This window comes from Mytilinidion resinicola (assembly GCF_010093595.1).
Source record: "Mytilinidion resinicola strain CBS 304.34 unplaced genomic scaffold BDZ99scaffold_4, whole genome shotgun sequence".
NCBI lineage: Eukaryota > Fungi > Ascomycota > Dothideomycetes > Mytilinidiales > Mytilinidiaceae > Mytilinidion > Mytilinidion resinicola.
In genome coordinates this window covers 1,378,495-1,398,630 of record NW_022985440.1, presented here as the reverse complement: position 1 = coordinate 1,398,630, position 20,136 = coordinate 1,378,495, and the positions used below count along the sequence as shown (strand labels likewise).

At 47.9% G+C, this 20,136-nt stretch overlaps 6 protein-coding genes across 6 annotated transcripts; 3 read left to right on the top strand and 3 right to left on the bottom strand.

The window, feature by feature from the left end:
* Nucleotides 1-242: 242 nt before the first annotated feature.
* BDZ99DRAFT_232307 (MFS general substrate transporter) lies at nucleotides 243-2,364 on the top strand. The gene is made up of 4 exons (XM_033713523.1): nucleotides 243-665; nucleotides 716-1,098; nucleotides 1,155-1,777; nucleotides 1,829-2,364. Exons 1-4 carry the CDS (start codon nucleotides 473-475, stop codon nucleotides 2,139-2,141), a joined length of 1,512 nt encoding a protein of 503 aa, XP_033581121.1. The 5' UTR covers nucleotides 243-472; the 3' UTR covers nucleotides 2,142-2,364.
* Nucleotides 2,365-2,586: 222 nt separating this feature from the next.
* Nucleotides 2,587-3,747, bottom strand: BDZ99DRAFT_516765 (uncharacterized protein; the record flags this gene model as incomplete). The annotated part of the gene is made up of 2 exons (XM_033725103.1): nucleotides 2,587-3,562; nucleotides 3,611-3,747. 2 exons carry the CDS (start codon nucleotides 3,745-3,747, stop codon nucleotides 2,587-2,589), a joined length of 1,113 nt encoding a protein of 370 aa, XP_033581120.1.
* Nucleotides 3,748-4,236: 489 nt separating this feature from the next.
* Nucleotides 4,237-4,965, top strand: BDZ99DRAFT_554488 (uncharacterized protein; the record flags this gene model as incomplete). The annotated part of the gene is made up of 1 exon (XM_033727128.1): nucleotides 4,237-4,965. The coding sequence occupies exon 1, from the start codon at nucleotides 4,546-4,548 to the stop codon at nucleotides 4,963-4,965; it is 420 nt and encodes a 139-aa protein (XP_033581119.1). The 5' UTR covers nucleotides 4,237-4,545.
* A 978-nt stretch (nucleotides 4,966-5,943) lies between these two features.
* Nucleotides 5,944-8,740, top strand: BDZ99DRAFT_554486 (uncharacterized protein; the record flags this gene model as incomplete). Its single annotated transcript, XM_033727127.1, has 6 exons — nucleotides 5,944-6,139; nucleotides 6,192-6,711; nucleotides 6,801-7,656; nucleotides 7,834-7,984; nucleotides 8,105-8,159; nucleotides 8,215-8,740. The coding sequence occupies 6 exons, from the start codon at nucleotides 5,944-5,946 to the stop codon at nucleotides 8,738-8,740; spliced, it is 2,304 nt and encodes a 767-aa protein (XP_033581118.1).
* A 2,775-nt stretch (nucleotides 8,741-11,515) lies between these two features.
* On the bottom strand, nucleotides 11,516-12,816 carry BDZ99DRAFT_232285 (uncharacterized protein). The gene is made up of 3 exons (XM_033713522.1): nucleotides 12,507-12,816; nucleotides 12,063-12,449; nucleotides 11,516-12,013 (listed from the first exon to the last, which is right to left on the bottom strand). Exons 1-3 carry the CDS (start codon nucleotides 12,630-12,632, stop codon nucleotides 11,567-11,569), a joined length of 960 nt encoding a protein of 319 aa, XP_033581117.1. The 5' UTR covers nucleotides 12,633-12,816; the 3' UTR covers nucleotides 11,516-11,566.
* Nucleotides 12,817-17,361: 4,545 nt separating this feature from the next.
* Nucleotides 17,362-19,706, bottom strand: BDZ99DRAFT_473258 (putative TFIIH complex helicase Rad3; the record flags this gene model as incomplete). Its single annotated transcript, XM_033721820.1, has 2 exons — nucleotides 17,362-19,550; nucleotides 19,610-19,706. The coding sequence occupies 2 exons, from the start codon at nucleotides 19,704-19,706 to the stop codon at nucleotides 17,362-17,364; spliced, it is 2,286 nt and encodes a 761-aa protein (XP_033581116.1).
* Nucleotides 19,707-20,136: the final 430 nt, after the last annotated feature.

Genomic DNA, 20,136 nt, shown 5'->3' with positions numbered 1-20,136 from the left:
TAATATCTCATCAATTTTTCATCAAAACCCTAGATACTGTAACCGCAAGACCCGCAAGAGTCTAAGGAGTTGTACGATATGAAATTCGAATAGGCATTCTGCTAGACCGTAGTGTCTACGTCGAAAATTACTGTCGGCAAGGTAGGAAACGCGCATATCCGCCGCACTCTCGCATACGCCAGGCCGGACGCCTCCGGAAGAGGGGAGGCGGAGCAGGGGAGAATACTTGGCAGCAATTATAGATAGTACGAACCGCTGATCAGCTCAGCCTTCATTTCGCTTTCGCATCTTCCGCTCGTTGTTGTTTCAACGGTGTCCTTGAAGCATCATTCTTGTTTATCGAGCGATATCGACCGAAATTATCGTTGATAGAGCGGTGTTGACAAATTTGCACGTCATCAATAGGGAGCTATAGTAGTACCAACTGCACCGTTACTCCATTCACACGTACTGGCACGACCACAATACTCCTATGGCGGAAGCTAGCAAAGGTTTAATAACCACGAATATACAATCGCCAGCTCATTCTGTCAAAAACAGGGAGGACGCAATACCCACAGGATGGAAATACAAACGCTTGAAACTCGGACCCATTACCCTTCCATGGTATGCCTCACCTAAGTCGCAGTTGATCTTGGTGTCGTTCGTGTGCTTCTTGTGTCCAGGTAAGATTGTGCAATACAATAGCATTCTGCAGCTAACTGACTACGTGAAGGCATGTACAATGCTTTCAATGGTTTTGGTGCTTCAGAGCAACTTAGCCCATATGCTAGTTCCGCCTCAAACTCTGCGATTTATGCTACTTTTGCTGTTGCCGGTTTCTTCGCCGGCCCGGTCACCAACACCATAGGTATCAAAAACGCCGTCTCATTCGGTAGCCTTGGATACTGTGTCTACGTTAGTTCATTACTACACTATAACTTCAGTCATGAGATCGGCTACAACGTCTTCGCCGGTTTGTTGCTTGGATGCTGTGCAGGCATTCTCTGGTCTGCGCAAGGCGCGATTATGATGTCGTATCCACCAGAGAAACTCAAAGGCCGGTTTATCTCCTGGTTCTGGATAATCTTTAATTTGGGCTGTGTCATCGGAAGCCTGGTAAGCTGAAGTCATTCAAAATATAGCTATATACCGCAAACTAATTCCGACGCTAGGTTGAACTTGCCCTAAACATTAACATGTCAGCCAACGCTACTCTTCGCAGTAGTATCTATGTCGGCTTCTTAGGCATTACGTTTCTTGGAGCCTGCTTATCTTGGACATTGGTTGATGCTAAGCACGTCGTGCGCTATGATGGGTCTAGAGTTATTCTAATGAAGCACCCGACGTGGAAGACAGAGACTATTGGCCTTTGGGAGACAATTTGGAGTGATCCCTATATCATACTCCTTTTTCCTATGTTCTTCACGTCTAACTGGTTCTACACGTACCAGTTCAACGACGTCAATCTTACGCAGTTTAACACGCGTACTCGCGCACTTAACAACACACTTTTTTGGCTTGCTCAGATGTTTGGGGCTCTTATCTTCGGCATGGGACTAGATTTTCCTAATACTAGGAGGACTACGAGGGCAAAGGTGGCTTGGGTTGTTATGTTTGTCCTTACCTTTACAGTCTGGGGCGGAGGTTATGTTTTCCAGAGGAAGTACACTCGTGAGGATACTGCCTTGATGGATCACTTTGTATACGATTGGACATCGGATGGCTATGTCGGACCGATGTTCTTGTATATCTGTTATGGCTTCTATGACGCAGCATGGCAAACGTGCGTGTACTGGTAAGCAATTTTAAGTCTGCAAGGCAATTCGGAGTTTACTTACTTAGTAAGGTTTATGGGCGCTATCACCAATAACAGTCGCAAGCTCGCCAATTTCGCAGGCTTCTACAAGGGCATTCAGTCTGCAGGTGCAGCTGTTATCTGGTATTTGGATGGCTTCGATAGCCCTAGGCCATATATGAGCCTGTTCGCTTCATGCTGGATTCTGCTTGCCGGCAGCTTGGTCACTGCGCTCCCGGTCATATTGCTAAAGATTAAGGACACTGTACCGCTCGAGGAAGACCTCAAATTCACCGACGAGACTGTCGAGGACGTCATCGGCCATAAAGTCATTTACGACTCCCCGGAGCAGGACAAAGTTTGAGATATGTTCTTGTAGGCGTCGGTAATCATTTGCGATATTTCTCTCAAACTTTTACAGCTTGCGTATGACGTGTTATTAAACTAGTGTGCTTGGACCCAGCCTTGTGTGCCTATATTAAAGTGAAAACATACTATAAAAAAGGAAAGTTCCAAAGGTTCAAAACGAAGATTCTCTGCTGGAGTTATTACTAGATGAAATGAACGTGGTGTGAACTGCTTCATATCTGCGCAAGGAAAATGCCGTCTTTCATGCCAGAGTTGAAAACGAGTAATAGCTAGCCAGGTATCGCCTTTCCGAAGACTCGAGCTGAACTCAATAAGGAAGCTCTAAAATATCAGATGCGGCTTCGCTGCTTAAGTCGCAAACCCTCTTGGCCAAGTACTGCTACGGAATTCTTCCTACGTCCTGGCAATTTGAGACGTACCGACCGACTTTGTCCATGTGGCTATATGTTTGCTTCTAGCAAAATTGATTCAAGGTCGTCTTGTGCTTCCAACTCCATCTTACTCGTCAGTTTATTGATCCGACGCGCTTCACTCATAGCGTCACCGCAGTAACGTGCTGCGAGATCCATCTTTCCACTGCGCCGACACCACCGCCAGCGACGCTGCGCCATATTCCACCAATGGTCTACGTTTTGCTCTGAGATCTGATAATCATCTAGGGCGCACGACCATATCGTCAACTGCGTATCAATGCTTTGCTCTCGCTGCAGTTGTTGTAATACTATTGTCAACGGACATCTTTGCCCCAGGACTTCGAGGGCGGCATTGGCCATAAACTCTGCAAATTTTTGAAGTACCAGCTCGCGTTCAGAACCCCATAGAATGGAGCTGATACAGTACGTTATCCGTGATACCGAAACAACGGTACCGTGGAGGTCTTCCGTCATCTTCTTAGCTGCCTGGCCGAATGACCACCGAGCTGCTGCAAACGCGTTCTTGCGCCAGTACGCCATGCCCTTTATTAGTGCACTAAATATCGCATCTGGAGAAATTTGCCGCCCTGTTAGCCACTCCTCTCGCTCCCTCCCTATCAATGCTTGCATCGCCCGAAGGAACACGTCCAATTCGGCAAATCGGTCTGGAAGTGCTGGAGAGCGTGGTACGGATGAAGCTTCGGTTGCCGCGTGGAAGAAACCAGTTACAATAGGGTGCCTGATAGCACCAGGTTGCAATGTTTGCCGCTCGTAATGATCACGTCCATCTCGCTTCATCATCCTGCTTAGGTGATGGCTATCCAATGCCCCAGATTTAACGCGAGACTTTGCGTATCGAACGAGCTTGTCATGACGAATCGGGTTAGATTCATTTATGAGTGGTTCATTGTGGAGAATCTTTGCCAGGGCTTTCTCCTTCTCGTCGGCTTTGACCTGTTTCGAAAGCCCCCAAGCTTTAAGTCGCTTCTTGTACATCTGCTCACTGTGGATACTTAGACATCACCCGGCTTCATAGGAAAGCATAACTTACGTGGCACAAAAGTTATGCTCTTTGTCTATCTTTTGCATGGCGTCTTGAAGAGTCATGTCCAAGTCGATGTAGTAATACTTGAGGCTCGGTTGTATCTTTGCCCACGCTATTTGAGTGTGAGGCCGGCGTCTCCTCATGGCGACTGGGCTCCGGGGTGGAGACGACTCCTTGGGGGTTTGGGAGCTGACAGGGGTGTCCTGCATCGCTCGACAGTCAATGGTTGCTAGATGAGATGGCATATGTAATGTAGTACAATTAGGTGCAAAGGTTCTTAAGTTTGACAATTGTGGAGAAATGAGGTTGAAGCGCCCAGACTAGCGTGCAAAGGGTCTTAAGTTTGACAATTGTGGAGAAACGAGGTTGAAGCACCCAGACTAGCGTGCAAAGGTTCTTGAGGATCGGCATTGCGCTTGACTACAAACGGCCTACGCTGCTTGGGGGCTGAGCCGATGAGTGCTCCAACCGTTTCCGCTGGAATCTGCACATACAACCTCGTCGTATTCTACTGCGTCTATTGCGTGCTAATGAAGCTTGCAGAAGGAACTGCAGATGGCGGAATACTTGGTCAAGTTGTAATAGTCAGTGAGAAGATCTCGCTGTGCAGTGCTGCGGTAGCATGGTCCGGGCGGTTCGCAAGCTTTCATCGTCCAGTAGACACCTCCTGTAGGAGAGTGTCATCGCGGCTCTGCATGAAATTTAGACCTACCTTGAACCTCATTCCTGTGTGGCAGTGTCTGCTATTTTGTTATTTTTGGAAAGGCCGATTTCAGCTTTGTCGACGTGTCGTCGCGATAAGCGCGATGATGTCTGTCCGCGATGCCTTGAAGTGTGGCCTCCTTTTTCTCACCCCGATCCTTGCGCACTCTCATGTCTGCATGATAAATTCTATTGCATATTCTGTTTGCTGTTCATTTTGATATTGCTTACATTAGAACATGCCGGAGGACGGGTCGGCAACAGAGGCAACTGAGCTGAATACTATTTCTCACGGCCCGAGGAATGTTCTTCAGCCTGGTGGATCGCCGGCCATTCTTTCCAACAACGCGACTTCTCCGCCAGAGGGACTCGTAGAGCCCGTGTGTCCAATCGGTACACATTTGGGAAGAGACTCGAATGGTTCTCAGTCGCTGTCGGACTGTGTAAGCAATCAGGAAGCTTCTCTGCCAAGAAATGATTATGAACAAGGTCCACCATCGGGTGTAGCAACTTCTATACCAAGGACTACCGGTGGTGACAAAGTATCTTCGCTAAGTGGGGCTAGTAATGCAAGCGAGGAGGATATAGATGATTCCGAACCCCAAGAAACGACAATATCGTCATCAGCTTCGCGTACCCTTATTACTGGCTCTGTCTAAAGCTGATATCTTTCAGACGCTGATTCTGAAGCTGGTCAAGATGACGAATCGGACTCATCTTCATCAGCAATTCCACAAGGATCCTCGCATGCGCCTGCACTTCAACTGCCCACTCGCTGGCTACCTGTGTCTTTACAGTCTTACTATGTTCTGGCTGTCATTAGATCTCAATCACCGTTGAATTTGTCTGCATTGGGCTTCTCGTCTATTCACAAAGCACAACGGGCTGGTCAACAAGCATAGCACTAGCGGGTTCAGTTTCTCATGGAGATTCATGCCCACGATGGTGGCTGTTCTTTACACGCTACTATGGATTCCACTCACGAAAGATGTCATCCGCACCGAACCTTGGGCGTTGCTGTCACTCCCTGGCGGATCGACAGGGTCGGAGTCCTTGCTCCGAGGCTGACACTTTTAGGGTACTTCAAACTGCGGATTGCGAGATTACATTGTTTTACAGTCACTAAACGCTACCCAACTAGGCATCCAAAAACCTTCGGGCAAGGGAAGCTACCTAGCATATATATGCAGTACCCAGTATCTTCCTGCACGCGTGCCTGTTAATGTCTCACTTTCAAATTCGGAATTTTTCGTATCGGTTGACGATGAAACTTTCAATCGGACAAAGCAGACCATGGACTCAACATTCCTCGATGAGGCACAGTTCGAGAGCTCTTCTATCAACGAAACCGACTCCAATAACCTACAGATCCTCCTCACGTAGAACACTCCTAACTTTCCTCACTTTGGAGGGCCACTTGAGGCTCTTGCGGCTCAGTACAGCCATGACATTGATGCTCTGATGTCGGCACGCGACCTCATTGAACAAGCAAATGCTGTTAAACAGCGATTTTTTTCTGAAGGACTGTTCTCCGTATGATCTAATCTCGAACATTCCAACGACACTACCGCAATGCCTTTCTCCATCTCGGTGACAAACACTCCACTGATCGTCAGTCTTGGGGTCGGAAGTGCGATATGCGTGACATTTTTACTTCTGACTGCCCTAGCTACTGGGCTTTTCTACTTGACGAGGCTCTCACGGAGACCACTTGGGCTCAGAAGAGATCCAATACCATAGAGGCTGCTGCAATGGCGATCCAGGGCTCTGAGGCAGCGAATTGCTTTGAAGGCTTGGACAGAGTGCCTGTACGCCAGGTAGAAGCTGCCTCAGGTGATCACCAGTTTCTCGTCCAATCTGGTAAGATACGTCAACCTCTCAGCAGTGCAACAATATCGTTGCCTCGGCGGTCATCTCAATTGCCTGAAGCGACAGCGTCTCGCTCGAGGACTAGGTCTCTCTGAAGCGGAGTATGATGGCGAGGACTGGCGGCCACCGAGTCTATGCCGCTGGATTGGAGCCCTATTGGTTCTATTCCAGGTCTCCATCATCGCTGGCCTTGCCGCCATCTACGCCACGTCTCAAGGAAAAGGCCTGTACGAGAGTGCATTGGCCTATAAGACCGATATCAAGCTTGGAAACTATAGATTTGGTTCTCTGGCACCGTCCAGTATTGTCCCTACTTTGATTGCCTTTTTTGTAAAATTATGGTGGCAATTAATCGATGATACTTTCAGGGGTCTGACGCCTTTTCTTGCTCTTCTGCAGCGGCCTCAAAATCCTTCGGATGCAGCCACTTTGTCCTATGCATCCACTCCTACTCTTTGGATTACTGTCAGGGCTGCCAGAAAAAAACACTGGATTTTGTTTTTGGTGACGTTCGACGCCTTTACCGCGGAGGCCTTGTAGGTCTTCATGTCTGCTCTTTGGACAAGAGAGCCTGGGTCCGCAGCGTACAACATCGATTTGAGGCCAAACTTGGAAATTCGTACAGTACCCCATTGTTTCAAAGTTATGCTGGCACCGCTTCGAGCAGTCGCACTTTAGCTTGGCCAGATATTACACCACATCTCTTTGGAGGAGCGGGCTATCAGAGCTCGTGGTTATTTAGCGCTCTTTCTCAGTGCTCATACAACAGCTCATCTCCTGCGTTTAGCAAGAATGGCTGGAGTTTTCCGATAATGGATCTTAGGAACATCACTGCGAGTGTGGCCACAATTGGAGGTATCAACTCCACCGACCAAAGACAAATGCAGGGCCCCGCATTGGACATTACCTACAACACCAAAGCGTTATCTGGTAGAATGGAATGCAGTCCCATACCCGATACCAATCAGTGGATGTCAACTCGAAACCTAACCGATCCAGCGACATGGGACGTCAGCTCCAATCCCAAGGGTCTCGTTGTCGGGTACGAGCTTTCGAGCCTCATTAGACTAAACTACTTTGTATCCTACACCGGCCAGCCGACGACTTCGAATTTCGCCGTTGGACAATGGCTGCCATTTGGATACGGAACTGAAGAGGCAGACTTTTTGAGCACCAACTTCACTGTGCTTTGGATGAATGCTAGCCACCCGAGCTCGTATCATGACACCACCGATGGGCCGACTCGCTTGATTTTCGCAGAGAAACCTCAAATAGCAGCGCTGAATTTCATGACGATATTGGAAGCCGCAAATGCTAGTAAAACTGTTAGCGTCAGCGACGGCAGTGTCCAAGGGTACAAGCTGTTGGATGATCCGAGAAATGCCACGGAAGCTTGGGCGGAATTTGACACGCAATATGCCAATGAATCAGCTTACAGACAGCCAACGGGTTTGCCCCAGTATAACAATACCGTCCGATGTGTATGTTCCATTCTACTGATACACTGGAACTAAAAGGTACAATAGTTGGGGTTACCTCTTTCAGATTGCGCTTAGGGAAGCTTCCAACTACCCCAAAGAATTGGCATTTGGAGTTAATAGTGATGGAGCGGCGCCATTCAGCTTCCAAGAGGGAGATCTTTACTCAGACTTTTACAGCTACGCCTCTCTGGCCCTCGTCAATTACGACCGTCAATCTCTGATGGACACTGGAGTTCTCGCCGACGTCTCCAAGAAGGTGTTTTCTTCATTCTTTCAGTCATTTATATCATTACCCAATGGCTACGACGGACACCGGGCATACCAACCAGTAGGCTCCAAAATGCCGTTCGGTCCCGATTTTGAACCACGGGTGACAACAACAGCATTGTCAACTCAAATAGTGACTTCGACTTCGCGTTCCGTGTCACTGTAAACTGACGTTCAAAAGAGTTACGGTCGCTCCGACGGAGAGAATCACCATCCGTCGAAATATTACAATCCCAGTGTGTAGACCTACCAGGACAGTGATAAGGACATCAATATACACCACGGTAGTAGTCACATACCCCGAAACATCTTCGACCCCTACCGCGCTACTTCTTCGCAACAAACTTCCCGGCCAGTGCCAAGAAATCCCCTAATTGAGACAGGTACTGCGCGCTTAGCCCGTCGTGCGAGTGCATCTATTTCTATTGGTGCTCCGGAAGCATCGAATAATATATCAGCTACCCTCTCGATCCGCACCGAGCTTCTAGTCATATCTCCGTTTTCCGTCTTCTTCAGCGTTAGCATCCTTGCCATGTTGGTCATTTCAACGCTCATAGTCTACCTCTGGAATGGCTACTTCAAAATGCTACCCCGAGACGTAGATTCCCCAGCAAGCGTCTTCGGCTATGTGTATGCAAGCGAGAAGCTTCAAGAGTGGGCTAGACAACGAGAGGAGAGCCAAGGGTTGAATCATAGGCCAAATTCCTGGCTTAAATGGAAGAGGGCAAGGTCGGCTGGGCCAAGGACCTTGGATAGTGATCATGATGTTTCCTTGCACATGGGGAATTTCACCGGCAGGGATGGTACGAATCGATAGGCCATTGAACTTCAAGATACGTTGGAAAACCAAAATCAAGGTCATAGTACGCGGGATTGGGCGTCATTTTTGCGACGGCGAAATAGACCTGCAGACGCGACGAACGGGCGAACTCAGGTTGAAATTGATGTGAACTCTGATTTCTATAGACGTCTAGCTAGTTGTATATATACTAGGGGAAGGAAGGGGGCCACCCCCAGGGTGGCGCGCTAGTAAGTTCAGATGAGCCCTGCACAGCTGAGGCTTCAGCTCGGTTCTCTACAGCTGAGATTTCAGCTGGGTTCTCTACAGCTGATGTTCGGAGAGTAGCTTTCTGGCATATGAGTTGTTGATCCTAGGTTGTAGTGCTGCAACCTGAGTGGCGAGTGAAGATGACGCTGAATCTTCGGTTTGACTTCTGTTCTGATTTATAAGATGACTGAGCAAGTTTGGACAACCCGGACTACTTGACCGGAGGAGGTTCTGGCATTAAAACTACTATAAACAGTTTCTTCTTCTACGCGATAGTTTTTAATGATCAAATCCCGTCCCAACCCGGAAACTTACCGTTTTAAACCGACTTGAGCGCTTTTGTCAATCCTAATCCTGCTGAAGAACAGTTGGGAAAGGGAGTAAAGGTTTCGCAGTCCTAGAATGATATACGAGCTCGTATATTAGGTATACAGTACTCCTTATTGGATCAAAAATTAGAACTTCGCTTCCTGACTCCATCTAACGAGTTCGTGGTCCAGACCTTTTCGACGTCGAAAATCTTCGTTACTGTTGCTCGAGCATTAAGCTTTGCATTAAAGGTATGAGGAAGATTCAATTTGCATCCTCTATAGTAGCAACTACTCCGTCCTTCGAAATATTGTCGCCTCGCTGACGTCTGCTACTTCGATAATTCTATGTATGGAGACGCAACTGTTTTACTGTTAACATGTATTTGGCCGAGGATCGCATTCTTTGCTATATTTGCTATAAGTTGGTTACAAAGAAGCGCAGTAAATAGGTTCCTCGATATTTGAAAAACTCCACTAGGGAAACAGATGTGCCAGAAGGCGTCGCGGAGTTCATTTCACAGCGTTGTCGCTGGTTGAATGGCAGCTTTTTCGCCGCTATATACGTAGTGGTCTATTTTTGGAAGATTTAGCAATTTGGTCACTCACTTCGAAAGATCATGCTAACTATTAAGGTTGTATACTAAGTAGTGAGCATGATATTTGCTTGGTTCGCCTTAGTAAGTATCTAGGTGTAGTTATCGTTGTCACTCCGCTGGGACTAAAGCTAACACAACAATCTAGGCCAATTTCTTCTTAGTTTTCCGAATTATCATCCGGTCGTTAAGCGATCCAATCCTGTTAGGAAAAGCCGGCTTAATTTAATCAGTGTTCTTCGAAGGGTTATATGTCGCTTGCCTGATAGCCTGCTTCATTCTTGTACTCGGCAATACACCAAAAGGCACGAAGAGAATATACCTAGGAATAGTCTACTACTAGGCAATCGTCATAAGGTAAAGTTAATTTCTTATTCTATTAGTCCGCCAGTTAAGACTAACGCATTGTGCCAGCTGTCTCATGTTCGCCTCCATATTCGTAACAGTAAAATTACTCCGGTCAGAAGTGAAAGCATATATTTACGTCATTCCTCCAATATCTGCTCTTGACCCCGAGCTACATCAACATCCTTAATGTGTATGCCTTTTGCAACACGGACGATCTTAGCTAGGGAACCAAAGCGGCAACGACGCACCCGGTAATGGATCAGCTAAGTAGGCGAAAATAACAAATTTAAAATAGCAGTTCCACACCCAAACATCTAGTACGAAGAAGAGCTTGCAGTGCTTTGCGGGGAGGCTTCGGAAGAAGAGAAATCGAACCCTAAAGACGAGAAGAAGTTTTACTATACAAGAGTGCGCTCGGGAATTGTCATAGGCTAGATCTTCGGCAACTTTGCACGGTGTCTTTTTGTGCTAAATGCTGGTAGCGTTGGGATAATCACCAAGTCAAAGATTCCTGTGGAGCAGACACAAGCCAGGAATTCGGGGATATATCGCTTCATTGTCACTCCACAGAGGCAGGAATTGAGCCTCAATCGGCTGGGACTTCCCATCCTGAACCTTCGGAACCTGTCACTTTGGAAACGGACGTAAGAAAGGCGCCGATTTATAATAGAGATCATCCCCGAGAGAATAAGGAGGACGAGGACAAAAGCGATGATGACTCAGGGTTTCCGGCCTACGTGCCTAGCCAATTACAACTTCTACAGAGAGGGGTTGGGGTACGGTGGCCTACCCTGCCTACCGCTGCCTACTGCTGCCTCTAATTAGTACTTATGCCTACGCTCCCTATGTAGTATATAGTCTGCTCGTACGGCTTCACAAATCAAACAGAGTTCACGTCAATTTGCAACCTAAGTTGATGGCGATAAAACTGTGTGCAGTTAGGAGCCAAATGGGTGTAAGTATCTCAGCAAAGTTGGCAATAAGCTCAAGGCTGATTCAGCACTTTCAAACCTTCCTTTCCCAATATATCAGTGATATTGGTGCCCTATGTTCGATTCCCTGATCCAAAGCGTCCGTGACCGCAGAGTTGTCGACAAGCACCTCACCACACAACGCATCAGAAAGATAGAAGTCGAGATCCTCTACGGCGAGACACTAGACGAGCACGGCTGTAATCTTGGTTGTCCCATGCGTTGGTGGACCCCGACAGGCTCATTGCCCACAGAGACTTCATCTTGGTAATCGAAACAGGCTTGACTCAACAGAGCTTCCTAGAGAAGTTGCGCGATGTTTTGTACAATCTAGTAGATTACTTTACTGCTCTACTACTATAAGTCGCGTAGCTACTTAGTTCCTCTCCCCGATCTAGCTCCTCGCGACCTGCCTCCTCCTCGCGCCCTAGCCACTCTCCGCGATCTATGGCTCACATCAGCATCTGAGTTGACATCATCTTCAGCTGCTCTTTTAATTCCCTGACCATCTTCCTCCCATTTACCTTTTATTAGTACAATCAATTTGTCTAGTGTATGACCCCAGACGTTTGCCGAGTCTGTCTTGTCAATGTAACAAAAATAGTACCGGTCGATGGAGCAATTCCTCTCGATAAGATTGCCGACACTGGTCTTGACAATACATTCAAATTCCTGTGATATGATTGTTGAGTACGGAGCGACATAGATGAAAACTATGTCTCCCTTGAAATGTTGTTTGTCAAGCCAATCCCCTTGTGTCAATTTCTTGAGCACGTCTTTGAGTTGGGCGGGCTGGTGTCCGGATACCTTTACCTTGAACTATGAATCGTCAGCAGATATCGATCAGTGGGATTATAAGTTACTTGACCTGTATTACAATGAGCACTTTTTCATTTTGGTCATTTGTGAGAACAAACATCAAGTCTGGTCCCCCTAAGTTGCCAGGAAACAGGAAAGTTGTGTGGGTTCCGTTTTCAACCCCCCAGAGCCATTCATCGACAGAAATGGATCGACTAGGCAGCTCTTGACTAGTAGCTTCAAGTGTGTCTGCTCGGTTTTGGCGCGTGTAGAGATAGTAGCTGTCATAACGCTTTTGGTCGTCGACTAGAACAATTTCATCCTTACCGGAATTTGAGACGACATTGCCTCTCTTCCGCATTTCCAAGGCTTCGAAGAATTTGGCTCGTCGACTAGCACTGATGTTGTCGGGCGGACTGGCATTGATGTTGTCCTGTGACAGAAAGTTGTCGAGCTTCTACAGCACGATTAGCGCGGTCGCAAAACATCTTCACCAAAAGCGTCAAGCACTCACGCTGGTGAGGTTGAACTCTGCAATCTTCCCAAGTACAGCTTGAGTACCATTATCAAGCTGGCTGCTGGCTGAGAAAAAATCGTTCATCATTCTGTCGTAAACCTTTGTCGTCCGGAGATGTAACATTACTGCATCGACGGCAAGAGGTTCGCAAAGCCACGCCCGCACTACTTGAACGGGTTCCTCAACTTCATCGGGGTCGATGTTGGTGGGATCATTTTGTTGTGTCGGTGGCGCCTGGTTACCGTGTGATTCTCCAGATCCAATCTCCTCTATGAGTGCAAACCCCTCTGATACGAGACGTGCAGTATCGTCTTCGATGACAGACGATTGATTGAAAACGTCAGCCCAGATAGCCAACTTGTATAGCTTTTCAATCCAGGGCTCGTCCTTGATGCGTCGTAATTGGTCCAGAAGAGCCTTTATCACGGTATTCCTAGTATTCTTTGCGGCATCCTTGACAAGTGATTCTCCTTGTTTGTCAGGAACTTGAGCGTGTGTGAGAATGTCTCCTAGACTCGGGTTGCAGCACTACAACCTAGGGTCAGCAACTCATATGCAGTAACGTATCAGGATAGCATGCTGATACAGGAGGAAGTAACAGGTAGTGCAACAGCAGTGCTGCAGCACGGTATCAGTACTGTATCAGGAAACAGGATGAATCAAGTAACGCGTCAGGAAGAGATACCACGTTATGCCCCCGGGGCTGGCCCCCCTCCTTCCCCTAGTATATAAACAACGAGCTAGACACCCATAGAAATCAGAGTTCACATCAATTTCAACCTGAGTCCTAGACTCTCTGGGTTTTTGATCTTTTTGAGGATCTCTTTCAACACCTGTTCGATGAACAGAGTAGACCACCGATACCTCCCAAAAAAGGAACGACACTCTTTTACTACGGTGGTACGAAGTTCATCCATGAGGCTTTTGGGCTCAACAGAACTGCCTGACACGACGCATTCGACGATGGCTTTCAGATACGCCTGGTGTTGAGGAGAGAGATTCACTTCAAAGTCTAGAGATCGCCCGGCTCGGATCATCAATGCTCTCGATGATTGACTCGCACTCTCATCGATGATACCCTGTATGTGTTCCTTGAAAAGTCTCCCAAATGATCCAACGCTGTCGATCATGGGGCAGTAAAAGTCGACAGAGCATTCTGGCCCAATAACGATGACTTCCTTGGGAGTCACAACCCCATACGGCGACCTTTTCGCTAATCGACGGACTTCTGTTAGTCGTAAAGAAGTGCCAGATACGATGCAACGAAAGAAATCCGGTTGCCACATGGAGTAAAAGAATTGTTTCCCCATCTTGGTCTCAAACAATGTTTGTGCTTCATCGATGCACCAAAGAATCCGAGAATACTCTGGTGGTTCATCCTGAGACCAATGATTAGGGCGTCCGGAGAAGACCAGCCGGTGGAGTCTCCAAGAAGCGTCGAACATGTCGCAATCTTCCGAGCAACTGATTTGCAGGCGCGTCCAGGTGTTATAGTCCGAGCTACCCCTAAGGTTTCGAAAGACGTTCAAGAGCTCTAGCCGTGTCATGAATAGGGAACTGATCAGGTATTTGAGCTTTACCCGGAAGAATGGGGACCCGTATATTTCCTTCAATTGGTTCATGTCGTTCCACAGCGACTGAGTGTCTTTCGAAGCTCCTCCATGTACGGGCTGAAGGATACTCGAATCTTTCGTTAAGGAATCTACTCCCGGAGCAATGAAGTATACCCCCCATTCGGATCTTAATGTTTCTAAGATACGACGAGTTTTCCCTGTCCCAGCCGTGCCAAAGAGAATCGGAGACTCGGTAGACACTTGCTTTACCTGTGAAGCGGGGTTAGGTAATACCTGAGAACTGGAACTGTTCCCTGGCCCTATGACATCCAGTGATGCTCGAAGATATTTATTCACGAGAATGGATAATCTACTCTGTACGTAATGATTGAGTCCAGTAGCGAGTGGACGCTGGCAGTCTTTGAATTCATAATTCCAGCAAGCGCCTATATGTATTAGTTCATCTTGTTACAAAATATGAAGATCATCAAATATGCATTATACCTAGATCGGCCTGTTGAAGATCGGATTTGACTTTTTCCAGCCGCAGGGAAATATGGCTGAAATATGGCGTGGCACCGCTGAAAGGATCAAGTAACGCTAGCTTCTCAAGCTGGTTTGTAATTGCAGCGAAAGACACGCCAAGCGATCCTTCGTTCTTCGTTATCTAGGCTCGAAAAGGATCTGACGACAAGACTTTGTCTTTTTGGAAGTGGGTCAAAATGTTTATCCACTCTTCGGGATAGCATCCAAATGCCTCCCAAAATATATCATCTCTCCCAGTCCTGGATGAAGCGACGTTCTCAGTCCAGTAATAGTTCGATGTCATCACCACCGGGGAAGAGGAGGTTCTATCGTAGCCTTGTGCGAGACAGAAATTGGTGTCCGCGAGTAGAAAAGGCAGAATTTCATCGTCAAGTCCTGGAAGCAACTTGTAGGGTTTGAAATCTACACCCAGGAACCAAATGTTAGCACGGGAACAATTTCGAGAGAACAACGCCGCTTACCAGCGTCACCACGTAACTGCTGAATGCGTTCCCCGTATCGTGCCAGAAAATATTGCTGACACCTGTCATTGTATTCTTCGTCGTTCATTTTTGGATCCGGCCTTGTCCGGTGCAGAAGGAAAAGGGGGAAGAGGAACGATGGGGACACTGAGAGGTTGGCAACGATTGTTCAGCCTCATTCAACACCCCTCGATTGACGAATATTCGCACAGAAGAGGGGTTAGGCTGGAAATTTGGTATCCACCAATGTCTTTGGCGACTGTTGGAGCCGGGCAAATACAATTTCGAGTATATCCGAAGTTTAAGAACACAAGGTGCTGTTATAATACCGAGATTTGTTAAAGGAAGAGAACGTGATTCAGAATACGTGCTGATCCAACTTCCCCGCACGATGTGATTGCCCCAAGTCCTTATCAATCAGCGATGCGGCTGAGTCCGCCCGCCATCCTCCGCCCGATATAGAACCAAGGCTGAAGGTATCGAGGCCCAGCTGAAAGGCATGAACGCCACGTCGCCGTAAAAATCAACTTTTGGGGGAAAAAGAAACTGCAAGTACTCTGAGTTGAAAACTAGCCTGTCTATTTCGAAAAGCACTATTGCGGCTATTTCACAAGGTAGACGGGCCTGGATTGAGCTGAAGGATAAAACTGGAGACCTGCCGCCAAGTCTGTCCCCTTTCCCTGGCGTAGAGAATTGGAAGCCCGTTTTGGCTCCACCCTATTTAGGGTAAACCCATATCGCAGTCACAAATTTCGAAAATGGACGTTTGTGACGCCGTTTTAAAGGCTCCGTCTAGTAGCACGGTTCAGCCCTGCTGCTGCATATGCCATTCATGACGAGGGTCCAGTTTCGAAGATCCTAAAACGGACGCAAATGCCTACAGCCTAAAAAAGGGCCACCAACGCTTGCCTTAATACCTATATCTCGTCATGCAGTCCTCTAGGGCGTTTCGCTCACTATGCATGCTATAGCCTTAGCAGCACGGAAACAACATAGTTGAGGGTAATGCCCTAGGCGGAGTCAGATGGTGTACTGGGGGTGGTACGGAGGTGGGAGGGGAGGTTCGGGATTGTGGTCTGTGTGTTTGGTGGCTGGATAAGCCCACTCATCTCACGGCGCCTGCGAATTGGGCATTGTTCAGGGACTTTCTCAGAGGCGAACTTCGTATAGCAGGGTTGACGCCTTCATACTCAGTCAAATTCCCGTTTGGCGTGGAATATCACATGGCTGTTCTATTCTCTCTAAATCTCCATAACCCATCCAATCAAGGAGCCCCAGTCACAAGACCTCAAACGTCTAGCGTTGTTGGCCTACCTTCTCACCCCCAGGCCAACACCACTCATGAAGTGCATACCCTCATCTCTCATTCCCAAACCCCCCAACATCATTCCTCCAATGAGTGCTCTTCTCTAGGAATAGAGTAGGAGATGCTTATAACCTCTACTCGACTTGATCGTAGAGAGGCAATTATGCTACATCGTTAAGTCCGGAGTCCGCGCAAGATAAGGTAATTTTTTAATCATAGACAGAGATCTGAGGAATGCGTTGGCGCGTCAGTAAGGTAGCTACCCATGCACTACAAGTCCTTTATCAATGCTAGTTTTGGCACACCCCGATAGAGAATTTTAGCTTGTGTGAGCAGCTAACTTCGCCTGGAGCTGGAGCTGGAGCTAGCAAGTGAAAGTCTCCCTTGCACTCTGTCCATCTCACCATTTTCTCTGCCTTCGGTATGTGGACTAACAAGGCGAAACTCCAGGCTCAAGTGAATAGCTTGCTTACCTGAGCAATTTTCGTGAAACGGCCGGATAAAACCTTGCGCATCGATAGACCATCGCCTTTCGACGGAGTCAACGCTGATACCACGATGATCGTAGCGCCGTGAGAAGGTCAACTTCCCGTATCCTAAAATAGCTCGAACAGGGCCAATGCTTTTGAGATCTTGAAATGCTTCTGTTCTTTTTCGTGCAGATGCTAGCACATTAATAATTGTCAAAGAAGTGGAAAGTGACCTTGAATTGCCACTTGAAGCCTCCGAAAATGATGGCCAGTAAATTTAATCAGCTAATTAGGTTCCTGGTAACCCTTTCTACTCCTCAACCTCTATACTCTGGATGCTTGGATTTCAGGCCTGTAGATGCATAAGAAACGCCCGTTTTCTCCATAGCTGTTTTCCACGCTTAAACGCCTTCTGAACCATAGGCTAAATTTCCCGAAGAGACAGCTTTCCAAAGCTATCCGATATTTTTTGTTACCATGCTGAAAAGTCTGCAGCGCTTCGTGTGTTTTGTCACCTCACTCAACGTCCATCGCCATCAAATCTTGGTCGTCAATCCCGCTCATCTCAAACTCGTCCGCTAGCGCCCCACTCGTTTCCCCTTGCTGCACATCAGTCTCCACACCCCAATTCATCTGCTGCTGTTGCGTTCTAAGCATCGTGATCTCTGCTTCCGCCTCCTTCTGCTGAAACCGCTTTAAATCTTCGTTGCTCCACCAACTAATCCCCTCCTGCATCTTCGAACTCCACGGCACACTCATATCTTCTAGAAACTTCTTCCCCGCCGCCGTCGCCTGATCAACAGATAAATCCGAATCGCTATCTAGTAAGGCATTTTGGATCCACTTGGGTAGCTGGTTTCTCTTCTTTTGGAACCTCCGGTCTGCAAGCACCATGATCCCATAGTCGTCCTTGCCTCGTAACACGCGCCCCAGACACTGCGCGGCATGCCGCATCGCGTCGAAGGAGAGAAAGTCATTTTCCTTAATGTGGTATTTCTCACGCAGGAACGCCAGCCGCGCTCTCAAAATGCGAGACTCGGTATATTGGTAGGGCACGCCGATACAGAGCACGGTACGGCCGTAATGATGATCAAAGTCTATACCTTCGGAGACCTTACCACGCGCGACGCAAAGCAGAACAGCGCCGCGGCCGTTATCGCACGCGCGACGATATGTTTCGAGGGCGAGGCTAGTCTCTTGCGAATCGGGTGTTTCAACTAGGACGAGTTTATATTTCCATAAAACGTCAAGGATTTCCATACCAACCCACATGGAGATAATAGATTCCATGTAGAGGTATGAGGGGAAAAATACGACTACGCCGTCTGGTGTGAGTTTGCAGAGGTCGATGAGGAGTTGACCGTAGTTGTTTACCACGCTGGTGTCGTTGCGGATAGAGAATGAGGACGACACTGGGCCTTGGTCGCTACCACGGGTCACGGTTATGGGCAAGAAGGATTTTCGCGCTAGTGTCATTGCGTACGATTCCTGGACAACAGTGCTGAAATCGAGCATCTTTGGATAGATTTCTAGTGGCGATATCGTTCCTGAAGTGATGATAACGGAGGAGAAGCGCTCAAAAACAGGTTTTATGGCTATCGCGGCGTCTAGGCATATGAAATGCAAGACTGGATGTGGCACCGTGGCAGTCTCAGACACATTCTCGTACGGCTCAAGAATGAGCTCAAAGCCCTTGTCGTACGTCGCAACAAGTGTGGCGAAGGTGGCGACTTCCTGAAGAGGTTTGTGGTCTTCGATGCTAGTAAGCTCAAGAGTGCGGACTAGAGAAGTGAGGCGCTCGGCGCAGAATCGGAGCGGCTTCTTCTCAATGAAAGTTAAGTCTTTGAGATGCTGCAGGAAGGAGGGCGGCGTCTCTGAAATCACGTGCCGTGCTGCCATGCGCGTTTTGACATACTCGATGAAGCGCTTTAGAAAGGCAACGAAATGTTCGGCACGCCGTATATTGCCAGGAACGGCCTCTTTAAGTAGGTCATCTGGGAGAACTGGGTTAGCCATAAAAGAGTCTTCTGTACGGGCTTCGTCTTGCTCTCGCAGGCCATCAACGAGCTTTTGGTATTCGTTCTGCAGCTTATCCGCGTCCGAAGACTTCATTTCCGCAATTTTGCGATCCAGGTTGTCGGCTCCTCGACTCGCTTTTCGGAGTACGTCCTCTGTTATATCGATGCTGAGCGATTCTATGCATACGTTGTCGATATTGTGCGCTTCGTCAAAGACAACGATGCTGTTCTTTGAAAGCTCCTTTGAAACTTGTTCTGCAATTTTGGGATCAAGCAGGTAATGATAGGAGTATATTATCACATTGCAGAACGACATCATTCGTCGCGCCGTGAAGTACGGACATTGCTTTTGCTGTTCACCGTGTTGTAGGAGACCATTGAGCGTCCAAACGCCGGGCGGAATCAGGTTGTGAGGCTCGAGTAGGTCCAGGTTATCGTGGTAGGTGCACAATTCCACGTTTTCTCCTCTCTCTTTCTTTTCTTTCATGAAGCCTGCCGTTAGGCTGCGACATCGGGCATCAACAACAGCGCCGCTTTTCTCCCTCTTCACTTCCGGATGGAGACAAAGGTTTTTTCGGCTGGTGAGTCCCAGGCCACGGAATTCCTCAACGTAGCCAAGTTCGTCTGCTCGGTATTTCATCAATGCTTTCAGTTCAAGTAGTGCCTTTTCGATCTCTGACATTGTACCTAAAAAGTTACATCAATAAGTGTAAACTACTGTAGTTATAGGCGCAAGTGCATCTTACGTGAGCAATAAATTAGTTTCCGAGTTTCCGGAACCGCAATTTGGTATGCGACGATCAGAGACAGCAAGGACACGGTCTTTCCTGTCCCTGAAGGCATCTCCAGGACACAGTGACCGCCTGCATCGAGGGTGCGTTTCAGGTCGCGCATGTACGCATACTGCTCTGGATATATCCGTGGATATGGGAAAAGAACTTCCAGGTCACTAGATTGATTAGCAAAAGAAAGGCTAGATTGCATGCAGGGCGTACTCAATGCTGAACCTCCTCTTGGTAGCTCACGAGCTAATTTGGAACGCCAACTCTCATCTGGGTTGCGTACACCCTCTCTTTGCGTCCGGTTGTCACTCTCTAATGTCAAGCCACAGGCTTACCGTGTAAGGGAGCAACTCTGGTAGCCTTTAGGGGGGAATAGCAACGTTCTGGCCAATGAATCCTCAAGTCGGTTAAGTACTAGCCCAGAAAAGAGGTATACCGGGATCGACTCAGTTTAGCGCTATGTTCACCGGACGTAAAGAGAGGGTTAGGGT

Coding starts and splice junctions, on each gene's coding strand:
- BDZ99DRAFT_232307 (XM_033713523.1), top strand. CDS start 473: ATGGCGGAAGCTAGCAAAGGTTTAATAACCACGAATATACAATCGCCA. Junction 1,099..1,154: donor GCTGTGTCATCGGAAGCCTG/GTAAGCTGAAGT, acceptor TTCCGACGCTAG/GTTGAACTTGCCCTAAACAT. Junction 1,778..1,828: donor TGGCAAACGTGCGTGTACTG/GTAAGCAATTTT, acceptor TTACTTAGTAAG/GTTTATGGGCGCTATCACCA.
- BDZ99DRAFT_232285 (XM_033713522.1), bottom strand. CDS start 12,632: ATGTTACATCTCCGGACGACAAAGGTTTACGACAGAATGATGAACGAT. Junction 12,450..12,506: donor CAGAGTTCAACCTCACCAGC/GTGAGTGCTTGA, acceptor ATCGTGCTGTAG/AAGCTCGACAACTTTCTGTC. Junction 12,014..12,062: donor AAGTGCTCATTGTAATACAG/GTCAAGTAACTT, acceptor GACGATTCATAG/TTCAAGGTAAAGGTATCCGG.